Below are 22,581 nucleotides of genomic sequence, written 5' to 3'. Positions count from 1 at the left end.
AGTATAATGCTAAGTAAAATAAGTCAGTCGGAGAAAGACAAATACTGGGGTGCCTCGGTGGCTCAGCCGTTAAGTATCTGCCTTCGGCTCAGGTCATGATCCTGGGGTCCTGGGATGGAGCCCCGCATCAGGCTCCCTGCTCGGTGGGAAGCCTCTGTTTCTCCCTCTCACACTCCACTTGCTTGTGTTCCCTCTCTCGCTGTTTCTGTCAAATAAACAAAATCTTAAAAAAAAAAAAAAAAGACAAATACCATATGATTTCAGTCATGTGGAATTTAAGAAAACAAATGAACAAAGGAAAAAAAGAGACAAACCAAAACACAGACTCTTAACTGTAGAGAATAAACTGATGGTAACCAGAGGGGAGGAGAGGAGGCGGGTGGGAGGATGAATGCAGTAGGTGATGGGAATTGAGAGTACCCTCCCTCCTCATGATAAGCACTGAGTATAGAATTGTTGAATCACTGTAGTGTACACCTGGAACTAATAGAATACTTCATTTACTACAGTGGAATTAAAATTTTATGAAATTTTTAAAAATGATGACTGAATATAATACTTGAGGTATTTGTTGAATTTTTTAAATGTAGGCTCATTTATTGGAAGACTGCCAACAGAACGAATAGGCTCACAATTCAAGATAGAGATTTGGACTTATCTTAGGTTATTTTAATTTTTAAAAAATTATTTTAAAACCTTTCTTAAAAGTAATCTCTACACCCAGTGTGGGGCTCAAACTCATGACCCCAGGATCAAGAGTGGCATGCTCTAATGACTGAGCCAGTCAGGCACCCCTATCTTTGGCTATTTTTAAATGTTATTTTTCATTATCGTTCCATGGTGACAAATCTGTTTGCGGGTTTGTAAAGCTATTAGAAATATTTAATTTAAAAGTTAGGATGGGGCGCCTGGGTGGCTCAGTCGGTGAAGCATCTGCCTTTGGCTCAGGTCATGATCCCAGGGTCCTGGGATCGAGTCCCACGGCAGGCTCCTTGCCCAGCTGGGAGCCTGCTTCTCCCTCTGTCTGCCGCTCTCTCTGCTTGTGCTCGCTGTCTCTAACAAAAATAAAGTCTTAAAAAAAAAAAGTTAGGATGGCACAGTAGTAGTTGGAAAAAAAAAAAATCCCAAACGGCATACCAATTTTTATATAATACATGAAGTGGAAAAAACACATAGAAAAGATTTGTGGCAAGTAAACCAGTAACAGTGGTCTTTCTAGGTGGGGAAACTACAAGCACCCCCATTTACCCCCAATTCTTCATACTTGGTGGTACATATCTTGATAAATCCAGAAAAAAAGGAATTTTTGACTCCTGAGGTTTTTAACAATCAAAAATGGTTTGAGCTTCATTCAATTAGTGGTCATCCCTATCTACTTTTAAGGTGTATTTTTTTAAAAGATTTTATTTATATATTTGACAGAGAGCACAAGCAGGGAGGAGTGGCAGAGGGGAAGGGAGAAGCAGGGAGCCCTACTCGGGGCTGGATCCCAGCACCTTGGGATCATGACCTGAGCCGAAGGCAGACTCAAACGACCGAACCACCCAAGTGCCCCTCTATCTACCTTTTAAATAAACCCTTCTCCCTGTTCACTTGACACCGAGCTCACTGAACACCACAGAAAATGTGCTGAACACCAGGAAGATGAGGAGTCAACACTGGACTTGAAAAATTCAAGAAACTGCTAATGGTTGGAAAGACGTGAATGGAATATTTAGAACCAAACATGGACTCCTAACTCAGCATACTTGAAAGCCGACTATGGTAGATCAGTATGTCCTATGTATTTCCTCAAAAGTTCCATTAACAAGGGATGAACTGCAATTTCCCATGACTACAATTTCTAGAGCTTGTATATTTCTCTTAGAACACATAACCATTAGTCACTGGGCTCACTAGCTACTTTCATTTCTCCCCTGGGAGGGAATGTGAGATGATGCATCAAGTCACAGGATAAACAATTCAACAGATGTACCAAATTTTTAATTTACTAGAATTTGTTTCTGAAATGCTACGGCTTCATTGGCTCAAAGCTTTGGTTTGAAGAATCTTTTGTTGTACAGTCAGTTCAGCGGTAAGTATTGTTTTGAAAATGCAAATTTGTCCCAAAATAAATTCAGAGGGAACAATCTGAGCATGATGTGCATTTTGTGTCTACTTAAGGGGCAATTTTGTCTACAAGAAAAACTTAAGCGAATGCAGAAAACCCACCCCCTGAAGCTTCATGATGGTATTGAGCCCCAGCCATCCATCCACATCTGGTGTTACCACTTTCCCCGATTTCACAGAACCCTGTATTTCAACCACTTCACAGTGTTTGTCACAAGCAGCAAGCTTTCTGATGCCCATTTCTACAGCAAATTTCTGGTCTGTTTTCTTTAAGGTAAAGTGCCATATTTATTTTATAGTGTTAATCTATTTCTTAAACATTTAACATATGTAAGACACTATTGTCTCATTTTTTTAAATGGGTCACTGATGAAGTTTTTCAATGTTATGCCCAAATCCCCCTTTTCTCCCCTTTTAAGTCCTGTGGTTTATTTACTGGACTCGGCATAATCCAGTGATTTTTAGGGACTGACTATAATGGGATTCAAGCGATTCAATCTCCTTTCCCAAAACATTAGTTATAGGCTGATCTTTAAAACTTACACCTGGAAAAAAGTTTGCTAACAGAAAATTCACATTGATCTTGTGCTTTTTCCCCATGCCTGTATTAATAGCTTGACAGGACCCGTGAATCCGTTATCAGACTCTATTAGCGGAGGACTATACTGGCTCCCCTTGGGAGTCAGTCCCCATCTTGTTTTGTGCTTCTCCATTTTGATTTGTTCACTGACCCAGCTATCCAAATCTTTCAGCGTCTGTCAAATCTGGGGTCAAAGATTAGGGGCAAGGAGAGCATTGTTGGGACTCATTTGTCCTCAGAATGTACCTCCTCTCAAAATGGAGTCCAGCTGTGGCCCACACACACAACACACCATTCTTGATTTGCCCCTCCACTGACCCCAGGGCTGAGGTCTTTTTCAAAGACAAGACACAGAAGAGACAAGCAATCCTCCAGTCTTAATTGCAGCTGGTTGGCTTATTTACAGAGAACTGAGTGAACAGCTTAAGTCAGCTGTGAAAATCTTCCCTGTCAGGAAGGGAACCCACTTCGTATGCAGCCAGTGACCTGGAGCTCACCTACATTTCATTTTTGTTTGAAAGTCACTTTGCTTTCATTAAAAGAACCAGGTTGATTACTATGAGAGCCCAAGTACTTTATGTACTCCTCAGTTCCTATACCGTCCATATAGTTTCAAGGTGTCACTATTGAGATTACTGTTGAGTCTGAATCTTGGCCACTTGCTCTACCCCAATTCATAGTGCTCAGTATAGTTGTAGAATGGTAACTGAAGCATTTTCTTTTTCTTTCCTCTTCCGTGGCCAACATTCCTGACCTGGTCTGACAGAGTATCTTCGATAGGTTGGCATCTAGAGACAGAACATGCCAAGTTTACACCTGTGTATCTACAGCATGTGTGCACACACAGAATAAGCAAAGTAAAGGTATGAGAGAGCACATTTTTCTTCTGAAGCTCATTAATCTTACACAGATAGCATTAATATTCCATCTACCAAAGGGAAGTAATAAGAAACTAGACATTTTATGGGTGTTGCAATCCCAGAACGTGTTGGCAGAAGAGAAATGGATTTGGACTCATGTAATTTACTGGTCAGGAAAAGGTATTCGTATTCAGGTCCAAATAACAGTAAAATGGGAGGGACCTAAATATTCAGCACTAGTTTCCCTATATAAAGTCTCCTCGAAGCTTTTCGGATTATTCTACACATTTATCACTTACTCTATCACTATCAGGAGTAAACAGACACGCTCAGGTGGTTTCATGTGTGAGAAGCATCCGAGGCAACCGAAAGGACGGAGGGAACAGAGTAAATGGTCAGAGGACCTGCTCCATCAGGGAGCAACTGATCAGCAATACAATCAGTAACACAACTCCCAGCCTTCCAAAAAGTCAAATGTCTTTAATGAGGTAAGCATTGTAGTCCATTCTCTCCACCCTGCCTTACCAAGAATTAAGTCCCTAGCATGGAATTCTGACCATGGAAAGAAAGAACACTCTTATCAGAGGAGTTTGCTCTGAGAGAAGCCACACTGCCTTAGTTCCCACCGTTCTGTAGGGGTTGTAGTATGGTTAACGAGGTAGCTCAAACAGCCAAAGCAGCAAAACCTTCTGGAAGAAAATCAGCATAAAACTTTGGGTTCTTGGCAGACTTTAGGGGACAAGCAGGCAGTCTACTCCAGAATTAATATCTTGGGCTTGAAATTAATTTCACAACAAAATTAAATCAGATAGGACTTTCGAAAGTGTTAAGCAAAAAGTACCATTTTAAATGCAATGAAACATGTTTTGAAGAACAGTATTAAAAAGTCAAAAACTTACAAAAGAAGATTCACATAATCATTTGAACTATTCCTCAGCCCAACTTTTCTAGCCCAGTAGTCATCATCCATCCCATTAACTTTTGTGTCACGTGGGGCATTAATGTGAAATGTAACTGCTCACATTCCTGGCTGCATCCTGTCTGGAGTAGAAGGGGATATAATAAATAGCTCACACGGAGCTAAAAATGGTAGACAGAAACAACAGGAGGAAAACTAAGCAACTTACAAGGTCACAACTTGGGCTGCTTACTTTTTTCTTTTAAACTATGTGCTTTCAGATGAAAATAAAAGGCTGTCCCCTCCATATCCTGCAGGTGTCAGTGGAGGACTATGTATTTCCGGGAGCATTCAAATCGTTAAGGCTATGTGAACCTCAAAGCAACCAACTGGTAACAGTCAGCTATTAAAGCCAAGACTTCAAATTAAAGCAAATTTCCAAACAGAACTCATATTCAGCCGAGGCTGGCTGACTTTAGTCTCTTCCCTGCCGCTATTTCGCCTGCCTTCCTCCCACCCACAAAACTGTATTATCAGCTATCTCTGCTATGAAAAACACTTACTTGAAATTAATCACATACACTCATAATCATGGCTTTTTAAATTCATGTATGGGTTCTTCTTTCAATGAAAATGTGTTCATAAATAACAAATGGGAGTTACCTGTATTCCTTTCTTTAGTTGGGCCACAGGACAAGTATTATTGAGACACTTACGATGGCTCATAAAACCTACACCTGATTTTAGCCAAAAGGGTGAGAAGCGATGATGGCTCATAAAATCTGCAGAAAAGCTGGAAACTTATAAGAGTAAAACAAAGGAAAATTGTTCCAGAAAAGAATGCTGTATCATAAGAAAATGCTAGTAGTTGTCATGATGATGAATCCCCAGTAGTATGTATGTCATAAGAGGAAGAACTCTGGAACAAGCCATTTTCTGATAAAGTCCTTTTAATGGAAAATGTAAAACCCCTTTCAACTTTAATGTACAAAGCCATATGTAACACTTGCACTTTTAACAAATAAAAGCAAGCCAATGTTTTAAAAAAATACATCATTAAATGTATATATGTATATATTTACATAGCATATTAAGTTTAATATTTAGCTTTAAAAGTTCACATAAATTTTACCAAAATGAGACAATTTTAAATAAATTACACCTTTTGAAAATGTTTAATTGTACAGTCAATAGCTTCAACAAAATATTGAAGTGTCCGTATTTAGTATCTACTTTATATACTTCATATTTTACAAATTTTACAATTATTTGGCAGTAATTTTCTGATTATGACATGAATGCTGTGCGATTCAGCAATTTCCCAAATGCAGGCAATAGCTGGTGTTTGTGTCCTATTCTCACAGTAACTGTCTCAATGTAGTGAAAAATATCAGTTATTTTAGTAAACTGTACAAGGTCACATTTACACTTGATCAACAATATAGCATAGAATTTTGTGGGTTTTTTTTTTTCAAAAATAAATACATCATTTTAAATCTGGCATTTTCACAAACTTCATATACACTATAATACAAAAACAGCTATGAAGCGCTGCTTTTTAAATTTAGCTTGTTTTCATAACTAACATTGAATCACAGGAGCTGTGACGTATGCCATACTGCTGCGGTATCAGTAACAAGTAATTACTACAAAAGAGAATTTCTTGGCACTGATGGTTTTATGAAGCTTAAGTCAATGTGCATACATGTCATCGTTCGAGAGAAATTCCAGTTCAATGGCCTAAAAACATTAAACTGGACCACACCTAATTTTCTTCCATATCCTCTACTTCATCTTCATGTATCTTCAAAGCTCTCACCATTTCCTTGACTGCATGATACAATATATTTTTAACCTGAAAGAGATGTTGGTATTTCTAATCACTTCAGCTGGAGATAAAGTAACAAATGAAAATTGCTATTAAAACAATTTTTTTTCTTAATGAAAGAAAGCCAAATTCAAGAAAAACAAATGTCATGGTTGAAAGTTAGGATAAGGGCCACTAAAATTCAAACAATTAAACGCATATTGTTAGCCTGTGGTTGTTATCCAAATGTGACAGACTAGGCAGTGAGGACCTAAGCTGTTCTGCAGGCACCCTATCTCTGAATATAAAAGGCATGTAGAGCAGGAGCTTGTTAGAAAGCTTGTCTCTTACCTGTAGTTTATCATCATAATTGATTTCCTCCTTCAAAAGTCTCAGTTCCTGTGTTAAATGAAATGACTGTACAAGATGTTCTGGGGACACAAAGTCTTCAGTTACCTGAATACAGCTGTGAAAATTCTGTACCTATTCCCAAAACAAAAACAGTACAGTAAAAGATCAATTTTAGGAGGCAGGAATACCAGAGAACTTATTTTCTCCAAAATATCAAATGCATTTCAAAGCAGAACACTATACTTATATGAGAGTTACATCACTGAAAAGTTTTCATGCCTCCGAGGGACTTTGTATATGGAATTTTTTTAAGATTTTATTTATTTATTTGACAGAGACAGAGGCAGCGAGAGAGGGAACGCAAGCAGGGGGAGTGAGAGAGGGAGAAGCAGGCCCCTGGGATCATGACCTGAGCCGAAGGCAGATGCTTAGTGACTGAGCCACCCAGGCACACCGACATGGAATATTTTTAAATGATGGAAAGAACAGAACTTTTCCAGGAATCCTTCAGAGAGGCTGATAATCAGATCCAAAATTATCAATTTAGTCAAGGTGATTTTTTGGTGTTACTTAAAAAAAAAAAAAAAAAGCTAACTGGAAAGTGTCTGCTTTACCATTCAGTGCAAAGAATCTGATGTTTGTTGCTGCTCCTTTGGCTTTGAGTATTTGGGTCATTTCACTGTTACCTTTTTTTTTTTTTTAAAGATTATTTATTTGAGAGAGAGAGAGGAGGGGAGGAGCAGAGGGAGAGACCGAGGAAGAGAATCTCAAGGAGACTCCCCGCTGAGCGTGGAGCTCAACTTGGTCGGGGCCTGAGATCGTGACTTGAGCTGAAATCAAGAGCTGGATGTTTAACCGATGCCCCTCACCATTAAATTTTACAACAGAAAGTAAATGAAAGCAAAAGAAATGAAATTTAGTTTGTGAAGAACGGGGATGAAAACTGTAGTTCCAAATAGATCTATCACTCACAATAGTTTTAGAATTACCCGAGGATTTTATGTGTACTTTTCTCAAATTAACCAACTAAAGTAAACCTTCAGGCTCCAGTGGCATCAGTACCACTGTTCTCAATAGTTGTTCCTCCCCTGACTAAATAAATGGTTTTCACAAGAAGCCAGTCAACAGTCTTGTCTGTTCTTTGTACACCATGTACAAACTGACTTAGTACTTCCCTATTTCTTGGAACTGTTTTCTTCTCTTAACGCTTAGTATAATGACATAGAAAGGACCAAGCTGATCCAATCTGGATTTTATGACATTCTAGGTTGTCTTCTAGTGATAAGTGAAAGGATATCATAATATTCCTGGGAAAGGATAAATAACTGAAAACTAAGCATTTATACTAATTCTAATTTTTTTTAAAAGATTTTATTTACTTGGGAGAAAGAGAGAGAAACAGACAGAGAGGGACAAGCAGACCCCACGTTGAGCGCAGAGCTCAACACACGACTCTGAGATCAGGACCTGAGCTGAAATCAAGAGCTGGACACTCAACCAACTGAGCCACCCAGGCACCACTACACTATTTCTAATTTTAAAATGATGAAATTAAGTTTAACTGGGAGGCATGAGAAGAAGATAATAAGTGGGGAATAGAGGAAAATCTAACAATAGAGTGATGGATTCCAAAGGCCCTGAAATTCCTCCTCTGGGCAATGTCTGAACAGCTGCTCAAGTCTGCAGAGTTCTTTAGGTCAAGCACTGTCCCTCAACTGATAACCTGGTAGCATATATAAACATTCTCTTCCTTTAATCATTAGGCTGTCGGTTCCTCTGCAAGATGAACACAATGATGCCTCACATTTTCAGCACTGCTATACAGGCTCACTGGATCTTCACTGTGTCTCTAGAACAGATGCTCTATTTCACGGAGCAGGAAACTATGGATAAGAAGTTCAGTGCCTGTTCCAAGATAAACCAGCCAACAAATGGCAAGCTAACAGGAGCCCAGCTCCTGTAACATCTTGTCTAACAGATGCTTTATGGTCCTATATTAACTCAGTCACACCAGCATAGTTTCCAAATGTCCTATCTTGTTATGTCTTCCACTTATGTGAACATGCCATGGGGATTAAGTCCTTCAAAAGTTTTGGCATGTACCTTTCTTTCAGCATGTCTAGTTCTACTGTTTTATAATTTGTCTCTTCATCAATATTCTAATTTTGTTCATATGTCATCTTCCTGATCCTTTTTACCAGTTTCCTTTAGCTCTCTGAGTACATTTCAGACAGCTGACATAAAGTCTATGTCTAGTAAGTCCAATGTCTGGGCTTCCTCAGGGACAGTTTCTTCTGACTGTTTTCCCCTATGAATAGACATACTTTATAGTGTCTATGTATGTCTTAAAACTTTTTGCTGAAAACTGGACACCTGAACATTATAATGTGGTTACTGAAAATCAGATTCTCTCTCTGCCTCAGGGTTTGCTTCTGTCAGACAAGGCTGCAGTCATCCATTTCTTTTGTGACTTTTCCACACTATTCTTGCAAAGGCTGTGTTCCTTGTTGGGTATGATCACTGAAGTCTCTGTTCTGTTATCTCAGTGGTCAGCCAGTGACCTGTCAGAGATTTACTTAAATGCCCCAAGTCAGCTGCCCTTTTCTTCACTGAACAGTCCCCCAATTTATGTATATTTGGATTAGATTCTAGAGTTCTAAAAAAAGTTGATTCTGTCAGTTTTTGCCAGTTCATGGTTGTTTTAAAATCACTTTTAGGACGGTGACTTTTATTAGTGCTTAAAAATGCTATTATGCTTTCTGATGACCTCAACCTGATAATATTTTGCTTAAAGGCTTACAGGTTAGAGTTTGAAGAGACAAAGTTTAGTCTTAAAAGTAGAACCCATTTGAACTTCCCATTCCACCAATCCCTTTTTTCAACTATCCTTGATTTATTTACATTTCACTTCCTTGACAGACTCTCTTATTCATACTTGTCCACAGATCAATTGTAATCATAAATAGGTAATGTTAAGAAAATGTAACTCTTTGTGTTGACAGTAGGAAGGTTATCATCTTGACACTGTGAATGTCATATACATACTGACTTATGAGAACTTAAGAGTGAAAGATTTTGCCAAAGTCCTTTTAGCATTATGAATGCAGAAAATTCACAACTTAGCAATATTATAAACTATGAGTGAGAAAACATGATCAATTAAGATAAGTAGTTAAGCACAAATTTATCCTAAAGATTTTGTGGCTTAAAAAAAAAAAAAAACTGTTGTTGTTTAAAACGAAGGCCACTGGGGCGCCTGGGTGGCTCAGTAAGTTAAACATCTGCCTTCAGCTAGGGTCATGATCTCAGGTCCTGAAATCTAGCCCTGTGTCAGGCTCCCTGCTCAGTGGAGAGTCTGCTTCTCCATCTACCCCTCTCCCTGCTCTCTCTCAAATAAATAAAATCTTTAAAATAAAATGAATGAATGAATGCATGAATGAAATGAAGGCCACTGAGGACATCAGGGTACTAGAGCTAAGCAAAGCAAATCCTGGAGGGCAGGGTCCACCTGCTCCACCTAGTGATATACTGGGGTTTCACAGATTCACTCATGTTTGCCAACAGAAGATTAAGCCTGCAATTGTTCTTAATATATGGAGGATTGTGGCTATGATACTTTCCCTCAGTGTGGCTTCTCAAAGTGCTCCCTGCTGACAAACCAGAATAAAATGTATCATATCTGGTCAAAACCATTTTTTGATTAGGTGCCTTGGGTTTGCAAGGCCTTTGTATTTGCAATGGTTTTTGAAGTGTGTTCCTCAAAGAGTAACATAAGCATCACCTGGGGACTTGTTAGAAATGTAAAATTTCAGGTCCCTCCTCAAATCCATTGAATCAGAAATTCTGGGGGTAGGGTCCTGCAATCTGTGTTTTATCAAATCTAGGAAATCCTGATGTATGCGAACACATGAGAAGCACTAACTTAGAGTCTGGGTTTATGTTAAGGGCTACCTGTAGTCTATTGGAAGTGAAGTCATCAATGAAAAGTTTTCAGGACCTCTAAGGACTAAGTTGGAAATAATAATACATCTCAAATCCAAATTAATATTGTGAACAGAGAGTTCTTACTTCCTTCTAATTCTCTCTCAAAACCACATTATCATCACTTCTGAGTCATGGACAACACCCTTTCAACAGAGTACACATAACCATGCTGTCATTATCACACCACATAAGGAAAAGAAGACAGAAATTTTTGTGCTTATAGCTGGCAATTCTATGCCAAGATATGCAGCAGAGTGGTCTTGGAACACTCAGCAAGTTAGTAGCAGAGCTCAGAATAGAATTTGCCAATCTAGGTTATACATGCTGTATTTAAGTATAACATCTTTTATACTCTAGAAATCTATGATGAAATTTGCTCTCTAGAATCTAAGTGATATTTCTATATATCTCAAAAGAAAGCATGTTTTCCTATGTACTTACGTATATAGTCATAATTGGAAGTTAGATTCCAACCTAAGTAAACTTTCTGAAGTAGCCAGAAGACACATTTAAGAAGAGGCCGAAGTTTACATGTTTGTACAAAGAACACAATATATATAAATTATGTAAAGTCATAACTTTGTTTTCATCTGTACTTGTGCAAAAATATGTTGTGTATGAGAACATATTTTCAGGCTGTCAGGACTTACAAATATTTAAGTGCATTATTCTAAACATGGGAGAGAGCAATGAAAAACACAGAAAACTGTCCCTGTGAACCTTACATTCCAGTGTGGATTAGAGGACAATAAACTAAGTAAATAAATTATGAATAATGTTAGAAGGTGATGATTGAAATGGAAAATAAAGCAGAGAAGATGACAGGGAATTTGGGGACACAATTTGCACTTTAAAACTAGGGTGGTTAAGAAGACCCCACTAAGAAAGGTGACATCTGAGCAAACAAACTTTTAAAGGATGTGAAGAAGCAAGTCTTAGAGATACCTGAAAGAAGAATTCTGGGCCAGAGAATTAGCAAGCACCACGGCCCTGCGATGGACACTTGCACGGTGTATGTGAAAACTACAGAGAGAGCTGGGGAGCCAGAGAGAAGTAAGGAGGAGGGAAGGAGGGAAGAAAGACAGTGAAGGGGGTTATGTGTGTGTACACATGAGGGCATGGACAGGATACAAATACGGATCATTTAGGGCCTTGTGAAGCTTTGAGCAATGTTATGTGAGCTAAACTTTTTAAAAGGATCACTGTGCCTACTATTTTGAGAAAACATGGCTCTCTACCCACAAAAAAGCAACAGAGAGAGACACGTACATGGCATGGAATCTCTGTGGTAAACAGGGATTGCTTCTGAAGGAGGGCAACTGGGGGCAAAGGTGAGAAAAAGACTGAATTTGTATTTGCAATGGTTTTTGAAGTAGTACAAAAGTACCCTTTTGTACTACTTAGATTCTTAAAAATCGTATCACTACATTACATTTCAAAATAAAAAATTATTTGAAAATAGCCTAAAACAACTAAACTATCCATACCAAAAAATACATATATATACATCGGACCTTGGTCCATACTTTGCACAATGTACAAAAATTAACTAAAACCAGATTACAGATCTAAATTTAAAACTAACCACAAGAAAGCTTCTAGAAGAAAATGTAAGAGAAAATGTTTGCTATCTGGGGCTAGGCAGCAATTCTGGATATACAACAATAAAAGTATGATACATAAAAGAAAAAACCGATCACCTGAATTTCATCAGAATTAAAACACTTCACTACATCAAAAACTAATGATGTACTGTACGGTGAATAACATATCATAATAAAAAAAATAAAAAATAAATTAAAAAAATAAAACACTTCTCTTAGGAAGACACCATTAAGAAAATGTAAGGACAAGTCACAGATCAGGACAATATATTTGCAAAGCATATATCAGATGTAGGGCTTATAAAGTAGAGTAGTTAAGAACACTCAAAAACTTACTAAGAAGAAAGAAAAATCCAACTTCAAAATGTATAAAATATTTGAACACACAGATTTACCAAAAGAGATATATAGATGATGGCAAATAAGCACATGAAAAGATGCTAGACATACTTAGTTATTAGGAAAAAGTAAATTAAATCTACAATGTGATACCAGTGCACACTTATTCAAATGTTTAAAAACCAAACTGACAATAAGCAGAGGAAACAGAAATCACATACACTACTTTGGGGAATAGAAAATGGCACAATCACTTTGGAAAACCACCTGACAGTTTCTTGTGAAGTTAATCATACATTTATTATATGACCAGGAAATCCCATCACTTGGTATTTATCAAACTGAAATGCAAATCAATGTTCACAGAAAAACCTGTATGCAAAATTTTTGGTGGCTTTACTTAATATTGTCCCAAGCTGGAAAACACCCAAATATTCTTCGATTAGTGAATGGATTTAAAAAACTGTTACATTTATATAATGAACAACTACCCAGCAATAAAAAGAATCCAACTACTGGTATACACAACAACATAGAAGAATGTTGAATTTATTATATATTTTAAAAGAAAAGTCAGACTCAAAGGCTACATATTATATGACATTCTAGTAAAGGCAGAACTATAGGAGGAAAACGTAAGTAGTTGTAGGAACGTCAGATGGGAGAAGTTGACTAAAAAGTGGCAGGAGGGAATTTTTAGGAGTGATGCAAGTGTTTGGTATTTTGTTGTGTTGTTACCTAACTATGTATTTGTCAAAACTTATAGAACTATGCACTAAAATTATACCTCAATTTAAAAAAATGCAATGTCCAGTTTAACTTTAGGAAAATAGATACTGGATAAGTCAAATAATTTATTAGGATTTTCAAGGGAACCTGTCTTGTATTATCAAAGAATTCTATTTACAAAAGATTGACTGTACTATCCTCTTAAATAGGCTGCTCCATTGAGGGTGTTTTACATTTTCATACAGATCAGCTCTTTTCTGATAGGACACTAGAAGGCAAAAAAAATGGTATGTGGGAACTTGAATCATAAATGATACAACATCCCCGAAATGATCAGGTAAGACCATGGGAAAATAAAACAATTTAATATAAATAATGCATTAAACTTAATACATTTAATGTATTTTTTTCTCCAAGAAGTTAAGGTAGTGAAACAGGTATAATTATTATGATGTTTGTATTTTACGGTCATAAATGCTATCTGATATCTAAGAATGATAAATCTAACCCTGAGCTTGACATGTTAAAAACTAAGCAACTATTATCACTTAAGGAATATTTGTGCTATTATATAATGGTGTAGGGAGTAATTGCATAGTTATATAAAATGTGAAAAACATTCCTTGGTAAAAAAAAAAAAAAAAGGTACACATATCAGATACATCTCAACTACCAGGTGGTAGAAAATGTGGAGAACCAACTGAGGCAAACTAGGTTTTGGGGTTTTTGGGATTACTCTGCACACTCTGTTACTATGAGGGCTAACTGGTCTGTGGTAGCTCCAGTCTATTTATAGGAATCCACCGTATGCTTTTAACCCAATCCTCCATGCCCAGTATCTTTCTATGCCTTTTTTCCAGGTGCCACATAGTCAAGCCACAGAAACAAAGGTAACGTGTTTATTTTAGTTTTTAAATTTTATGGATTAATAGCTATAAAAATTACGTATCTTCCTTTGGACATGCTACTGCTGTTAGCAAACAACAAGGCAGGAGTTACACTAAAAGCCTGAATTATGGAATGGTCTAGCCAACACTTCATTCTGCTCAATCTGGTGCCTTAGAAAATATGTGATCTCTTAAGTCTTAATACTTAAGTGCTAAGTCTCACTACTGAGAACTGAACATATAGTATCTCTTTTTCCTCCATAAAAAGTCTTAAAAATGAGATTTTGATCCACTAAACCGGAAACAATACAAAAATGGAAATCTGGCTCACGCTGAAACAATTTAAGTTCTCAAAGCATTTAATTATGTAAGATCTCTTCAAGCACTGGAAAGCTATTTTAGTGATTTCTTAATGAAAGCAAACTGGGTGCAGATCATTCTCTAACTTGTCAGAACAATTTCTTTTTCAAAATCAGTTCCTTCAGTAATAGATGTGTGAGAAATAAGTTTTTATGTACCTGATGAAGTGCTCCTGCTGGTAACACAATGGCATCACCAAGGAACTGAATGAGAGTACAGGTTCTGACTCCATATTCCTCAAATAGTCTTTGGCGGAGCTTTTTGTTCACATACCAACTTTGGTCACGTATCGGATCATGTTCTGGTAGAACTTCAAGGCCTTGTTCTTTTGAAATCTGCAATATGAATTAAAATTGAAATATACGCTTCAATTTTAAGTAAGGGAAATAGTAAATTCTGTTCAGTTAAATTTCAATTTTCCTTACAATAACCATCTTTTGTTTTTAGAATCTTATGGAACAATGCATGTGCTTAAGTTAAAGAAAATAATGTTCTATAACAATTTGAAAAGCCAAAGGATATTAAAACAATATTGCACACTGAGATGCTGTTAATAAAATAAATCATACTAGCACCTTCTCACCTCTTCCATCCACCATGAAGTTTCCGTTCCTTTGGTTTCTTCCTTACAATTGTTTCAAAAGTATACCACAGAGATCAGGAAAAGCTTAGTTTAGTAGCTTTTTTGTCAAAAGCGGAACTATCCATATGTACAGACTTAAACATTTCCTGATCTTGCTTTTTTTAAAAATGTAAGTACAAAGATAAATACCTTTATGTTGCTAACCCTCTAATCTTTGACAAATCAATTTCAAGGGACCCTTTTACTAACCTGTGAAATAATCATTCTGCTTTAAAAAGCATAATTTATAATAGTTTAAGTTAAAATACTGGTAGGTATTCTGAGATAAGATAGAGGTACAGAGCTACAGCTCTTTTACTTCATACTGAACACAGAGACAAACCTTAAGTCCATTCTGAAAGAAAATGAAGTATAATAAGAAAAGCAGCAATGATGGTCCCTTTAATCACTATAATTGCAGATTTAGCAAATATTTGAGCAAAGGACTGAACTAACCATTCTAAATTAATATGTCAGTTTCATTCAGTGTCTAACAACTAAATTAAAGGTACGATTACTCAAAATTTCAGTCTATTCAACTAAGTATAACAGAGCAATTGATGTGGTTAAGAGCAGAATTACTGCCCACGTCAACAGCCAAAACTATTAATCGAATTAAAAAAAAAGATCCTACCTTCTTTAGATGTTTCTATGACATATTAATATTAATTTTCACCACTTTTCACCAAGGGTAACATCTGACTCATCAACAGATTAGTTCGTTGCTCTAAGGAGACAGGAGAGCACTAGCAACTGAGAAGTTGTTGCCATTCAAATACCTCAACACAAAACAGGCTTCAAAAGGAGCAAGAGAAAGGAGCTTTTGACTTTTAACAGTAAGAAGTCCCCTTCTCTTTTGAAGTAAAAATTACTTAATGATCTTATATTCCTGAATGCTAAATGAGGTTACATTGAAAAATTACTAAGTCCTTGCTCAAGGTAAAGAGATAAACTATTTGCAACCTAAATTTATACCTTTTGAAGAAATTCCCTTATCTTGTCAATGTCTTTCCCTGCATAAATATGCCACAGAGCACCAGGTATTTCACTTGAGTCCTTCAATCGTTTTCTTAAAATGTCATCCAAATCTTCTTCCTCAAATTTCTTGAGTATTCCTGAAACATAGGAGAATATTTTCAAATCGGTCCGTAAAAACTACCAGAAAGCCAAGTATCCTAGAATTGATCTACTAGAACAATATAGTGCCTGACTAGATCACGACTCTTAAAGAGGAAGTAAACCCAGTAAACTGTTACATAAGAGAAAACACTGACCATGTGTAACAAGGGACAGAGTAACAGTAACTTTCCCAGATCATTTGTTTTCTGCAAACCAAGGAACGAGAGATTAAAAACTCAAGGGTTTCTAAATCAAACTTCACCAACTTTCTTCCTGTCCCAAGGGGGTGGTCATAACAATGATTTGTACTCATACAGCATTTCATAACTTACAAAAGACTTTCATGACCACTAATAACCACCTAGTAAGCTAGGCAAGGATCATAACCTCTATTTTATTTTTGGGGGGTGAGGGGCAGGCAGAGGGAGAAGGGGAGAGAGAATCCTAAGCAGGCAAGCACCAGCTCAGCGTGGAGCCCGATGAGGGGCTCAATCTCACGACCCTGAGATCATGACCTGAGTGGAAACCGAGTTGGATGCTTAACTGAATGCCACTCAGGTGCCCCAACTACAGTGAATATTTTAAAGAAATGTTCTTTTGAGAGTAAAAGAAATTTATTGTTTGCTATAAAGAATACATCAGGTGTTTCTTAATTTGTAACAGTAAATTCTTTTTTATGTTTAAAGTTGGATGCAAGGATTTCTTTATTCAGACATTAAGTATTTACAATGTATACAAGGCACTGTCCTAGAATGTTGGGGAATAGAGTTAAACAAGACCCAGTCAAGACCTCACAGAGTAAAAGAGAGTATTAATAAATGTAGGAAATAAAAATACCACACAGTGCGGTAAATGCAATCATAGGAATACAAAAGATATACAAAGACTGGTTCAGTTCTCAAATGTTATGTGTTAACAAAATTATAAACTGGCGACCTCAGAATGATTCCCCAATTTTTTTTTCCTTTAAATTTTACTGTTCTTTGAGGTGCCTGGGTCAAAGTCCCGCAATGGGCTTCCTGCTTCTCCCTCTGCCTGCTGCTCCCCCTGCTTGTGCTCTCTCTCTGTCAAATAAATAAATAAAGTCTTAAAAAAAAACCCAAATAAATAAATTTTACTGCTCTTTGAATTAAAAAAAAAGAGGAGGGGTGGGGCACCTGGGTGGCACAGTCAGTTAAGCGTCTGCCTTAGGCTCAGGTACTGATCTCAGGGTTCTGGGATCAAGCCCTGCATCATGCTCCTTGCTCATCAGGGAGTCTGCTTCCTCCTCTCCCTCTGCCCCCTCCCCCTGCCCATGCTCTCGCTCTCAAAATAAATATATAAAATCTTAAGGAAAAAAAAGGAGGAGGGGGATTATTGCGGTAGGGAAAGCTTTTTTTAAATGAAGGCCTCTCTAGGAGGAGATGACAACATGAGCTACACTTTGAAGGGATTTGCCAGGGAGACAAGTGTGTAGAACAGCCATTCCAGGTGGAGGAAAAAGCTTATGCTTTAAGTAGGTCAGTATTTCTTGAGGTGTTTTAAGCATTTACCCTAAAACACTATTTTTTATTTTATTTTTTTAGATTTTATTTATTAGGCAGTGAGAGAGGGAACACAAGCAGGGGGAGTAGGAGAGGGAGAAGCAGGCTTCCCGCTGAGCAGGTAGCCCGATGCGGGGCTTGATCCCAGAACACTGGGATCATGACCTAAGCTGAAGGCAGCCGCTTAACGACTGAGCCACCCAGGCGCCCCAACATTTTTTTTTTTTAATCACTTTTTTTGGTGATCATCTATAAAGAGTGACAAAAGCTTCAGATAAAGGCAGCCACAGGATTAAAATGATGAATGTTTTCTTAAAACACAAAATACTATACTATAAATGTGGGATGGGAGGTGAGCAGTAACAAAGACGAATAACGAAGTCTCAGCCTTCAAGGACATGAGACACTAGTGGAGGAGAAAAGCAGGCATAACTTCTGTTTGTAGAACAAATGCTATAGGGGCTGATTGGAACAAAGTGCAATGAGGCACAAAAGAGATCATTGACTCTGTGGCGTCACAGGCTTTGAAAAGATAAGTATTCTGAAGCGCACGTCACACATTTCTGTATCAGAGCTGGGACTACAATCCAAGTGTGCCTGACTCTCAAATCCTTGGGAGTCGGGGAGGCAAAGAGTTTATCAATTATAATTAAGTGTCAATTTAGGAAGCTGAGAAACAGTATGAGTTTTTAGTTTTGGGGGAATTTAGGTTGTGTTTTATGGAAGCTGTCAAATACACAGAAAAGTAGAGTGAATACTATAGGAACCCCCATGTCCTCAGCACCTAGTCATTAAGCTTTACATACATTCTTGGCTCCAGATAGAGAGCTGGTGATGTACGTGGTGACTGGGTCATGCACAGAATTTCATATAAAGTACCTGTAAACTAGAAAAGGTAGAAAAAAATTCTCTGACTCTAGGAAAGCCTGGGATTCTATAAGGTTAGTTAAGAACTAGGGGAGTAGTATCACAGAAGCTAACGGCCATATGTAAAGAAGAGGCAGTGATCAACAACAGTGCCATTTACTTCAGAGGGGCAAGCATTAAGAAGACCAGAAAGAAATCACGAGACCACTTATCCAGTTGTGAATGTTAGTGAGGGCTGCAGTAATAGTAATTTCAGTGAGGCAGCAGGTATAAGGCCAACTTGCATTGAACTGAAATGTGAGTAAGAGCTGACAAAGACAGCAAAGAATTTGTTATGAAGGCAGGAGCTACAGGATGGTGGCAAGGAGACGAGATTTGAAGGTTTTCTTCTGAGAAAGAAGGAATAGTTTAGAGTGTACTTCTACTCTGAAGAAAATAACTAGCGCAGAGGAAAAGTTTAAAGACCTATTTACATAGAAGGCGACAGCAGATGGAACAAGGTTTCAGAAAGAAATCCAGAGGATGGAATCTAAAACCTACACAATGGACAGAATGGTTGCATCTACTTAGGAGAAAAGATCCCTTCTGTCTCTGACAGTAGAGGGGAAAAAATGAAGAATGTTTGAGGCACAAACCAAATCTTAATCATCCTCAGAACCCCAGGACCCAGTTTCTATTCTCCAATAAAGTGTTTATAAGTAAGCCTAACAGTTTATTTTCACAAACAGAACATTTAAAGATAGGAAAGGAGCAAATAAAAATACTAATTTTTAAAATTAAAAGTTCTACTATATTGAAAAAAAGACAGGTAAATAAAGCATTCTTAAAGTAATAAAGATTAGAATATCTCTATATCCACTGCAATTCTTTTTGCAATCTTTGCTGTTTACTCAGAGGCTGATATTCTAGATAATAAATCCGAGTGTGTGTGGTTATTCAATTTCATTCCAGACCTCTATTCTTCAAGTTTCTTTACCTGCTTTTGAGAGAATGCCATTTCCTTTTGCTATGCCAACATAGACTAGAATATTTACGACGTCAGAGACTTCCACGTGAAGGTTTGTCGTTCCTATGTCATGATCTTTAGCAGCAGCTACACCTGTGTGTAAAATAGAATTTTATTTGACTGAATACATATCCTAGATATTCTCCCTAAAATCAGCTCTATGAGGAAAATTCGTTAATTGTAATTTGAGCTTTAGTTTCCTTGCTCCAAAGCCTGCTCCCCAAGAGCCACAATCCAAGAAATTTCCACAAAAATCAAATTACTAGAAGAAGTAAATATTTTGCAAGGAATTAGCAAGTACTTAACTATATTGGCTATTAATTTCTAATATAATGTTTGACAGAAAAAAAAGATTTCAATGGATTACTAAAAAACGGATTTAGTAGAGCCTAAAAAATCACTAGACAATTTATCATCGGACAGAAGTTAAAATTTCATGTAATTCCAAGTACACAGAAACGCAAATATATACCCACCATAGGCACTGCACAACCTGGGTCCTAGATCAGGGCGTACAAAAAATCCTGGCAAATGAGAGGCCAAGTTGAATTTTCCTTCTGGATTACAATATTCTGGCAATGGTAGGCTTTTTAAAAGATCTTCGTATCTGAAGAATAACAACATTGACTTCTTTTGAATACAGATTAACATTCTTAGGTGCCTTCATATACAAAATTTTCAGGCTGTTTGAAACCTAATACAACCTTTCCTTAAGGGTTCTGACAAATAACACTTTCCTTGATTTCATTCAAGTTTAAATCAATGCCTAACACAAGGACAAGCACACAACAGAAGTGACACTGACTAAAACTGCAATTCTGTTTCTCTAATCATAGCAAATTAAAAACATCAAGAGAAGGGAGGTCCTAAACAGGACCGCGCATCCTTTGATATTAGCATTCTTTCCTTTACTGCCCTAACATAAAGACTTCATCCTGCTGAGAATACAGAGATTGGGTTTTGTTCTTAATTTATTTTTAATTGGCAAGGAAAATGCTTGAAGGTCAAATATGTAGTTCCTTATCCTACTTCTGGGGATAATCTCAGCTCAATTTAAAAAACCCAAGGATTAAAATAACAAGTTTTAAAAACATGCACCTTGTTGGCATCATAGTCTTGAAGTCTTCTCCTGAAGGGCAATCTTTCAATTTTAAAACAACTGTTTCTCCACTTTTCGTTTTTTGTCGTTCTATAAAAAACACAGTTTATTATTAAAAGGTAATTTCTGCCTTTTAATTTTCATTAATGTTTGAAGAGGAAGGAAGAGATGTAAAATGAATGACTCGATTGTTGTACAGTAGGTATTTAATGAATGCTTGCTTATTGAGTTTAATTTCTTATGTACTTATATAGTATTAGGACTTTTATTCCTTATGTATTTAGGTATTTGTAATATTGCAAAAATATTCTTTAAAAATCTGTTTACAATTGTTATTGAAACTAGTCTTACATTTTTACTTTTAATTTTCTAAGTGTTTTACATAACTTTTATAATTCTCAAAGGTTTATGGGATTGCCAAAAATATTCCCTATATAAAGAAACATGGTATAAATAAATTAGGGGTGGAATCAAGAAATAAGACGCAGTCTCTTGTTTCCAAGTATCTGTCTCTTCTTTATTAGCCAAAATAATTTAGAAGTTTCAAAGATTAAAAATCTGTTAAGTCATATTTGCAATTTATAATTTTGGGGGGATATGTTTCAGAAAACAGTAAAACAAACAAAAAACAACATACTTGAAACTTCTTCAAAACCATCCCAGAATTCCTTAACATTGGCATTTGAAATAATGCTGTCTTTGCAGTTCAGGAGATCAGCTTGGTGGTCTCCAAAATCAAGACTAATTGATTCCGCCTTCCACAAGCTAATGTTCATTTTCTTATGCACACCAGAAACCACTGCAGGCTTATAAATAAATAAATAGATAGATCGATAAGTAAGTTAAAAGGTATATGGACACTTCCAAAATTCGATTTTATACACATATACAACAAACAGATAACATGTTAAATTTTAGGACTAATGACAAATTGTGAAAATAAAAGGACTACTGAAAATAGTCCCTAACCTGAAAAGCTGTACATAATATACTGTCAAAGAGAACAGGTAATGAGAGAATGCCATGTAAAATACATTGCCATTTTTTTAAAATTAAAATTAACATGTAGTAAATTTTCAGGAAAGAAGTCTAGACTAAAAATTTCAGTTCTAGGTAGTATAAATATGGATTTTTGGCTGCTTTATTTATAGACTAGTTTTTGAAGGCAGAACATAACCTACTTATATATCTATATGTGTGATATATATAATAAGATTTTAATAGCATACATATAGGCCTTGAGATTAAAACATAATTTTTATCACTTAAAACACATATACACATTCTTTACCTCCACAAGGATCATGATAAATAAAAATATTAAACAACCAGGCAAGACATTAAATTTCAAGCTTAATGGCTGACTCCCTGAAAGTAAATCTCTCCTACGAAATCATATGAGTTTGAATTCCCTCACGGGTATCTAACCCAAAAACTAACAACTGAAGATTTAAAGCTTCTAAAACTCCAATGCTGATGTAAAAAAACCTCTACAACAATCTGATATACTATCCCCAAGGTTTTGGGTTTTTTCAATTCCTTTATTTTAAAAGAAGCAAAATCTGGGATATAGAGAACAAAGAAAGTTGTGACTTGAGAATCTCTTATGAAATATATTTATTAAGTCATCTTAAACTTCATTAAGATAATTATTATTTCGGGTACCACAGAGCAGAATAACCTCTAGCTAGGGTTCTTATCACAAAAGATATCTCAAAAGAAAAGAAAAACAACAAAAATCACCTTAAGGCTGCTTAACTACTTATTTGGGGCACCACTCCATTAAACTTCCCTTCAACAGGCTAATAATACGATCAACTATTAAAAACAGGTTCAG

At 36.6% G+C, this 22,581-nt stretch overlaps 1 protein-coding gene across 8 annotated transcripts in view; it reads right to left on the bottom strand.

Moving 5' to 3' along the window:
- Positions 1 to 5,899: 5,899 nt before the first annotated feature.
- JMJD1C (jumonji domain containing 1C) overlaps positions 5,900 to 22,581 on the bottom strand; it is a 320,195-nt gene continuing 303,513 nt past the window's right edge. For all 8 annotated transcript variants that reach the window (XM_045783473.2, XM_087863078.1, XM_045783468.2 and 5 more), the window contains 8 exons: positions 21,382 to 21,550; positions 20,744 to 20,834; positions 20,122 to 20,252; positions 19,616 to 19,738; positions 16,106 to 16,245; positions 14,667 to 14,843; positions 6,606 to 6,737; positions 5,900 to 6,302 (listed from right to left, as the gene is read on the bottom strand). In XM_045783473.2, the coding sequence (XP_045639429.2) occupies positions 6,213 to 6,302; positions 6,606 to 6,737; positions 14,667 to 14,843; positions 16,106 to 16,245; positions 19,616 to 19,738; positions 20,122 to 20,252; positions 20,744 to 20,834; positions 21,382 to 21,550 (1,053 nt within the window). In that variant the 3' untranslated portion in view covers positions 5,900 to 6,212. The remainder of the gene's footprint in view (positions 6,303 to 6,605; positions 6,738 to 14,666; positions 14,844 to 16,105; positions 16,246 to 19,615; positions 19,739 to 20,121; positions 20,253 to 20,743; positions 20,835 to 21,381; positions 21,551 to 22,581) is intronic.

This window comes from Ursus americanus, chromosome 6 (genome assembly GCF_024610735.1).
Source record: "Ursus americanus isolate L20-20 chromosome 6, mUrsAme1.1.p, whole genome shotgun sequence".
Taxonomy (NCBI): Eukaryota; Metazoa; Chordata; class Mammalia; order Carnivora; family Ursidae; genus Ursus; species Ursus americanus.
This window is presented reverse-complemented; position numbering and strand designations above follow the sequence as displayed.